Source organism: Penaeus monodon, chromosome 14 (assembly GCF_015228065.2).
Source record: "Penaeus monodon isolate SGIC_2016 chromosome 14, NSTDA_Pmon_1, whole genome shotgun sequence".
Classification (NCBI taxonomy): Eukaryota; Metazoa; Arthropoda; class Malacostraca; order Decapoda; family Penaeidae; genus Penaeus; species Penaeus monodon.
The window spans coordinates 21,467,701-21,476,161 of NC_051399.1; the positions used below are offsets into that span (position 1 = coordinate 21,467,701).

The 8,461-nt window shown below is 46.2% G+C and overlaps 1 protein-coding gene across 1 annotated transcript; it reads left to right on the forward strand.

Moving 5' to 3' along the window:
- Window positions 1-3,838: 3,838 nt before the first annotated feature.
- LOC119580645 (piggyBac transposable element-derived protein 4-like) lies at window positions 3,839-5,085 on the forward strand. The gene is made up of 2 exons (XM_037928747.1): window positions 3,839-4,398; window positions 4,512-5,085. Exon 2 carries the CDS (start codon window positions 4,549-4,551, stop codon window positions 5,083-5,085), a length of 537 nt encoding a protein of 178 aa, XP_037784675.1. The 5' UTR covers window positions 3,839-4,398; window positions 4,512-4,548.
- The last annotated feature ends 3,376 nt before the right edge of the window (window positions 5,086-8,461 follow it).

The following is an 8,461-nucleotide window of genomic DNA, read 5'->3' on the forward strand; positions in this document are numbered from 1 at the left end:
GGTGGCCTGATCCCGGCCCAGTCCGGTCAAGCGGCTGGTCTCCTTCGGGAGGCTAGGGTAAAGCAGTCATAGCAACGTTGGCACTCAACGTTGGCTATTTGCTATTGGATGCGTATATCCTCTTGCCACCCCTGTAGCTATTAGACATGGAGTCTAACATACAGCTTCCGTGTGGGTAGGGGCATGAGAGGATGAAAGAATTGATGAATTTCTTGGCAAATATTTCACAAAACCCCCCACAAAGAGATACAAATGATGACGAACCATGCAAAGTCTAGACCATGGCATCACTTTGAAGCCATATATGCCTTCTAGTGGCAAAAGAAAATGCAAAGCACAGGTTGATTCTGTCAGACCTGTTGCTAAAATGAACAAGACAAAGAACCAATCTGCCAAAAACATGTCTGTCCATGAAATTGTCCAGCAGATGGACTCTCGTGCTGACCTCTCCAAGCCTGCATCCAAATCAGGGAGACCTCTGAGTTCTCAGACGTCCTCCCTGACCGAGATGGAAGCACAAGCTGAACCAGCCGAAACATCTGCTGCTTCCATGACCAGAGCCCAGAATACTAGCCGAAAGGGTGGTCCAAAACGACCTAGGCCAGAGACAAACTCTGAGGGAGAGTCTGTACCCCCTGAGCGTTTCCCCCTTTTAAAGGTTCCCTCTAAACCTGAAGGCTTCGACAATGCCTACCAACTGGTGAGAGCATTGCAGAGAAAAATCTGGTTCTCAATTCGGGTTGCCAGAGACCAGGGCATGATCATTGTGCCCAAAGATGAAGCTACCCTGAATTTCCTGCAGGAAACGAAGAAGCTTTAAGATGAGAGGAGAGTGTGTCTCTCACCACTGAATCTCGACGATATGAGAGTCATTATGGTTCTACGTGGCTTCTCACTTTCGTATGGTGTGGATCTGAACACATCACACCCACAGGTCGTGGGGGCTTCCCGAATGTCGAAAGGAAGAGCCCAACCAGGCAAGTCCTGGTGACCCTGAAAGGAGCCCCAATCACTACCCTTGATCTAGGTAACTGGGGCTCCTACAACCTGAGAACATATGTGCCTGAGCCACTGCAGTGCTTCAAGTGACGAAAATACGGTCTCCACCAGGCTAGCTGCAAGGCGAAACCCAAATGTGGTGGCTGTAGCAAGGCACACAGCAAATAAGAACAAAGGGACACAACAGCTAAATGTCCCAATTGTGCCAAGAGGCACCATGCCTGGAAACTGGCTAGCTCTGTCAGGAAAGAGGCGGCTCTCAGGCGACAAGGTTGCTAAAAAGTGACCAGACTTTGTTCCTGCTCCCCCAGGCACACATGTCTGGGGACAGAACTAAAGGGGAAAGCCTCCTCGACTTCCTAAGAGGAAGGAAGCACCTTCACAGCCGACACCGGACATCACCAATAAAAAGGAGTATAGAAAAATAACCTCAGGAATAAAGGTTCAAAGAACACTGTAAAAGCCTACCCAAGAGACGATAATCTCCTCTTTAATGAGGAAGATATGACTCTATAGTCATGACTACTATAGTCACTGCAGTAGCAACAGCTTTGGGGAGGTCGAGTGAAGAGGCAGAGAAGGCAGTCACGGTTGCCATGACGACAGTGACCCAGACTGTTGCAGGGAGGAAGCTGAACTGAGCCAAACTAGTCCCATCCTTACCCCAGGTCGAGACTCCCTACTTCAACCCTGGCCATGCCCTCACAGGCAGAGCCAAATCTGTGCAGCAAGTGCTGGGACAGGCTGACTTTACCCAGGTAAAGCCAACAAAGAAAAAGAAAGACACACAGACAAACCCTGAAATGAGAAAAAACAAACTAACAAAAGTCAGAGCTACCAAAGGCTCTCCACTTCCCAGTGGACCCATGGTTAGCCTGACAAACAGCCCAAAAATGCATAAAGATCCCTCGATCAGCGAGGACTTCAGACTATAGTTGTCAGACTGTCTGAATCTGAGTACAAAAACGTCTCAGATGTAACTACCACTAAGTACCATGACACACAATCTAAGCATACTACAGTGGAACATTTATAGTTTCAATTCAAGAAATGCCATCCTCCATGAAATAATGCGATCAAGGAACATTGACATTGTCATGCTTCAGCAGACATTAACAGAGGGGATGGTTTGCTTCATAGGGTATCATGTCTTCATGCTGCCAAGCACAGCTGGCAAAAGAGGCTTGATCACCCTGGTCAAAGCAACAATTCCCTGCTCCGTAATAGCCAATGCATCCCACCGTGGAGACGATGTTGAATCTCTTGCTGTTGAAATTCACCTAGCCAGGGGCCCCCTCAAGCTGTGCAATGTGTGCAGCAGGCCATTCTGTAGGAGCTTAGACATCAGCCAGGTTTGTCCGAATGATTATAGGGGGAAACTTCAATGCACACCACCCCATCCTGACTCCCTACAGGGCACCGGATGCGGCAGGCTATCACACATTGTTTGAGACATTCCCCGAGATCGCTTTTCAGAGTGCCTTGGCCCACTGTCTTAGATGCAATGAACCCCCACAGAGTGAAAATGTGGAAGTGCTTGAAGCCAGACTTATCAGTGCCATAAATCAAGCAGCCTCACAGAAAATACCTAAAAGTCAGCCTTGGTCCAGGAGTTACAAAGACGCCTGGTACGCCTATATGCGTGACCCGACCGGACCCGTTCCGACGGGCACGCCTATTGGCGTGATAGTCGTAATACCCGTCCCGACGGGGACGCCTACACACGTGCAATTTGTATCCCTGTATAGATGAATGTTTTTGAGCTATTTTGTATGAATATAAAAGTTAATATGTCTAAATATGATTATACAAATATATGTGTATATGAATACTTCGATATACGTGTTTATTTGTCATGTTTGTGCTTGTTCGACGTGTTTTTTGCATAGGCGGGCCCGGACCCGCCTATACGCGTGAGGTTACCGGACCCGTCCCGACGGTCAACGCCTACTAGCGTGCTAGTCGTAATTTTACCCTTCCCGACGGGGACGCCTACACACGTGCAATTTGTTCGTACGGTGACGGGAGAGGACGGTCATTGCAGTAAGTATTTGAAAAAGGGAGAAGTAAGTTGTGTGGCAGCATGTGAAAGGGGGTGAGTGTGTGTAAAGTGTGTAAGGACCCGTACGGTGACGGGAGAGGACGGTCATTGCAGTAAGTATTTGAAAAAGGAAGAAGTAAGTTGTGTGGCAGTATGTGAAAGGGGATAAATGTGTGAGTCTATGTAAAAGTGTGTAAGGGACTCGTACGGTGACGGGGAGAGGACGGTCACCGAGGAATCCCTGTTTTTGAAATGTTATTAGTAATTTCTTTATTTTTTTGTCTCTGAAACCTGACCTCAGCAAGTGTACTTTGTGAGAACGAGAGAGCGAAGATAGAGAGAGAGAGAGAGAGAGAGAATGTGCGTGTGTGTGTGTGTGAGAGAGAGAGAGAGAGAGAGAGCATGTGTGTGTGTGTGTGAGAGAGAGAGAGAGAGCATGTGCGTGCGTGTGTGTGTGTGTGTGTGTGTGTGTGTGAGAGAGAGAGAGAGCATGTACGTGTGTACGTTTCTGCATGTGCGTGTTTTACGTGATTTTCAAGATCTTTTGGGGGACAATGATTGCCAGTAGAGTAGTTCAGCCATAGTTACCACGTTCCCCGAATTACCTCACGTGACTTTATCACGTGACTCACGTGACCCGACATGGCGAATCTGATTGGCTAATGCCTCTGAAAAATCGCAATAAAAGGCGAACCAGAGGGGAAGATAATCACTTGGATGGAAGAAGCTGACCTTGCAAAATGTCAAGACCCCCAACCATCGATGTCGGGACTCCAACGCTTGCGGAATGCCCCAGATCCTCTTCTGTATCTGTATTCCAAAGACGAAGAGGATTATACACCTCCTCTGAAAATGGCTAGGACTAGCGATCTCTCTGGTAAGTTTTCTTTTTTTTGACTTGTAAAAAAAACGTGTCGTTGGAACATTGACTTTGTTTCTGCATACCAAGACTATTTCCACAGAGAACTCACGTTTACCTTTGTATTTTTTTTTACAGAAGTTGAAATCTCCACTCGATTTGACGGTGACGACTCGGATTGGGAGGGATCCGAGTTCGATACCGAGGAGTCGGGTGTGGACGACGACTCGGAGGAAGATTTCGACTATGTCCCGCTGGTGGATACCTCTTTGGACTCCGACGAGCCCCTCGCAGAGTACGTCCGACGACATTGGGAGCGTAATACTCCGGGAACTCCCTCTTTTTGTTGGTCGAAGAGGGAGAATTTCGTCAGGCGTCACTGCTTCGAAGGGACACCGGGTGTGAAAGCACCCCTTGAAGACTCGTCGACCCCGTTAGAATTATTCACCAGTGTTTTCCCAGAGGAGTTGTTTCAAACCATTGTGGACGAGACGAATCGGTAAGTAAAAACAAATTTTATATCTGTATTCTGACTTGAAAAACGTAAATTTTCTACATGTCCTTTTTTGAAAGACCCCCTGATTTTACAATGTCTTTTCCTTCCAACCACAGGTATGTTCGACAGAACCCGCGCACCCCTTCATCCCATATGAAGGGGTGGGAGGACACAACGGTGCGGGAAGTCCGCTCCTATGTCGGCTTACGATTCCTGATGGGCCTTCAGTCGAAGAGGGACCAGAGGGAATGGTGGTCGACGGACCCGTTGATGTCCTCATCGGTGTTCGCCAAGACGATGACCAGGGACCGCTACGATGCCCTGACCTCCGCGCTCCACTTCGCTGACAACGAAGGGGAGCATCCCGCGGAGGATAGGCTTTGGAAGCTGCGCCCTGTGTTAGACGTCTTGGAATCGACGTATCGATCCGTCTTCGTCCCGAACAAGAACGTGACCGTCGACGAGAGCTTGTGGGCCTTCAAGGGGCGTCACCACGCCCTCCAGTACAACCCGAGCAAGAGGGCTCGGAGAGGGCTGAAGGTCTACAAGCTTTGCTCGTCCTACGGTCCAGAGGCAGGGTATACGGCGGCCTTCAAGATCTACATGGGGCAAGACCGCGGCGTATTTCCATCAAGCATGAAGGCCGTCACCGACCTGCTGGAGAAGGCAGATCTACTCGACAAGGGGTAACAGTTACGCACCTCCCCGACTCTCTTCCATTACTTGCAGGCCCGGTAGACCAGTGCAGTTGGGACGGTGCGTCTCAACCGGCGTGGCATGCCCTCGGACCTGCAGGCGAGTCGGGGACAAATTGATTTCCGGTCCAGCAAGACCGGAATGATCTGCCTTCAGTGGGTGGACAAGCGTCCTGTTACGATGCTTTCTACCGCCCACACCAGCAAGGTCGTTACCCTGCCTCCCAACCGCCGAGGGGTGGAGAGGTCAAAGCCTGAAGTTGTCGTTATACACTTATACCAGCTTCAGGCATTTCATGCCTGAAGCTGGTATAAGTGCTATCTACATAGTTTCTATGTATTTATTTATTGAAAATGGAAAAACACAGTACTATCTACATAGTTTCTATGTATTTATTTATTGAAAATGAAAAAACACCGTGCTTTCAGGCATTTCATGCCTGAAGCTGGTATAAAGGAATATTGTACATAGTTTCTATGTATTTATTCTTAAAATGGAAAAACACCGTTCATTCAGGCATTTCATGCCTGAACATGATTTGAAAATGATAAACTTTGATATATTTATGTAAATAATGTATATATTACCTATTACATAGACTTTCTATGTATTTGTATTTGAAATTTTGAAAAAAATAAAATTGACGTTTTACGCTATGTTTCGATCTCACGCACAGACAAACCATTGACTTTACACACTAAAATATGTGATATACACGTAAATTGGACTTTATACTATAAGACAATAAAATCGTTCATAGGACATATAATAAAGATACAGTAAGTCTACAAACTTTTACATGTTTCTGAAGTACAAAAACTTTAGGTTGCGGTTACTCGCAAACCAACCATAGGAGCGCGCTGAAACTTCGCGTGCGTGATGAGACGGCCCGGGCGCGACGAGCGCGCGCTCCCGTCTAGACGAGAGTTGCCTGCTTCTATTTCCCGTATAGTTAGGTTTACAACATTGTTCCGATCCGGCCCTATATTAATGACGAGATGAAGGAGGTCAACCACAGTGTGAACATGTGCAGAAAACAATTCCGAAGGCAAAGAACCCCTGACAACCGGAAGCTGTTAAGGATGCCAAGGAAACTGCCAACAGAGTCAGGCAGGAAAAGTGGCTGGAATTGTGAGTCCTTCGACCACCGAACCACCCTGTGCCAATGGGTCAGGAGAGCTACCAGCCGCTCAGCCCCGAGGTGCACACACCACGACCCTCAATCAGAGGCTAAAAGACTAGTGTACGAGTTCTCTGCGAGAACAAGCAGCAACAGTCTGCCAGCCGAACTGAGGGCAAGCCAAGAACGCCTACATCCAGACGTTAAATTTTCTAGGGAACTAATATATATATATATATATATATATATATATATATATATATATATATATATATATATATATATATATATATATATATATACACACAGACGCATGTATGTGTGTAAATGTATACACACACACACATACACCACACACATAGACACACGACATACACACACACATACACACACACACGCACACACACACACACACACACACACACACACACACACACACACACACACACACACACATATATATATATATATATATATATATATATATATATATATATATATATATATATATATATATAATTATATATATATATATATATATATATATATATATATTATACATATATGATATATATATATATATATATATATATATATATATATATATATATATATATATATATATATATATATATATATATATATATATATGAGTACCATCTGCCCGAGGGGGAGGATCTCGTTTTCTCTCTGTGAAGCTGCAGGAGGATGGCACAAGCTGTGGCATTACACTTCTGCCTTAAGATTTTTCGGCTTGACTGTATGATCATGGGATTTGGGGGTATACCCCTGCCAATGTCGGCTAGTCTGTCAGCATGCATATGTGGCTGGAGACCCAGTTCATGATTATTATTCTACATTGAACAAGAATCTTATGCGCTATAGTAAGCACAATGGTCAGGAGTTGATGTCTTTGGGTGAGCTGTTGAGGACAGTCAGTGGCTGCCCTAGAGTCTGTATATATGACCACATGTCCTTCCCTTAGGGATACGTGGGCTAGGGCGCCCATGATCGCAACTGCCTCTGGAGGCGTTGTCTGTTACCCTCATGGATTTTGTGGCATCCCTTGTTGCAAAGCCGGCGCCTCCAATGTGGCTTAAGGGGTCGACTGATCACTCCGTGAAGTATGTTCTACTACCCAGAGGAGTGATGGCTGCAATGACCCTCTCAGCTTCTGCTTTTAGACTAGGCATGGTGTATTGATTCTTTCTCCTTGACAGGCTCATAACAGAGAACTCGATCAACGTTTGTACCCATGGCGGGATGGGGGAGTCCATGCCCTTGGCAAGTAGTTGTTCTTTGAGTTGATAGTGTATCAACACCCTGGTCGTGTGAGACGGCCAGTAGTTGTTTGCAAAGATCTTGTTCTAGGCATCTGATTATTTTTTGTCTGAGTATTTGGCTTGTGTTCCTGGGAGCCTTGATGACCTTTGAAAGGAAGTGTGCTGCCATTAGATCAATGCATGAGTCCAAAGAACAAGGGCAACATCTACCTCCTGACCACTGTGCTTACCATAGTGCAGAGGATTCTTGCTCAGGGTAGAAGAATAATCATAAACTGGGTCGCTAGCCACATAGGCAGGGAACGAGGGAACGAGCTTGTTGACAGACTAGCCGACATTGGCAGGGGTATGCCCCCAAATCCCATGATCATACAGTCAAGCCGAAAAATCTTAAGGCAGAAGTATAATGCCACGGCTTGTGCCATCCTCCTGCAGCTTCACAGAGAGCAAACGAGATCCTCCCTCTCGGCCAAATGGTACTCAGACGCCACAGCCTACGAGCCACTGGCACTCTCTGAAACATTTGATAGAGGTACCGAAGTCATTCTTCACAGAATTATACTAGGTTACCATTGCTCATGGTAGATTTTAGAGATAATTGATTATGCAGAAAGGTGTTGCGTGCACTGTGGTGAGCCACCCTGGTACATTACTTAGAGTTGTGAGCACACAATTTCTGAGACAGGGACCCCCACAATAGCCACCGGGCTGGTAAAGAGATTATGCCGCATGCTTACATTATGGCGACAAGAGCGACTGCTGGCAATCCCACCATCATGGTAAGCATAGTGTCAGAGAACAAAATCAAACATCCATAGAAAGCTGATACAGGCCGTGCCATGTTTATGGAAGCCCCGGGCGAAGCTAGAACTTCGCTAAATCTCAATGAAAGAATGACACAGACAAACATCTAGCGAAGAGGAAATTAAGCGACGCATATATGTTGTAAAGAAAATGCCTATTATAT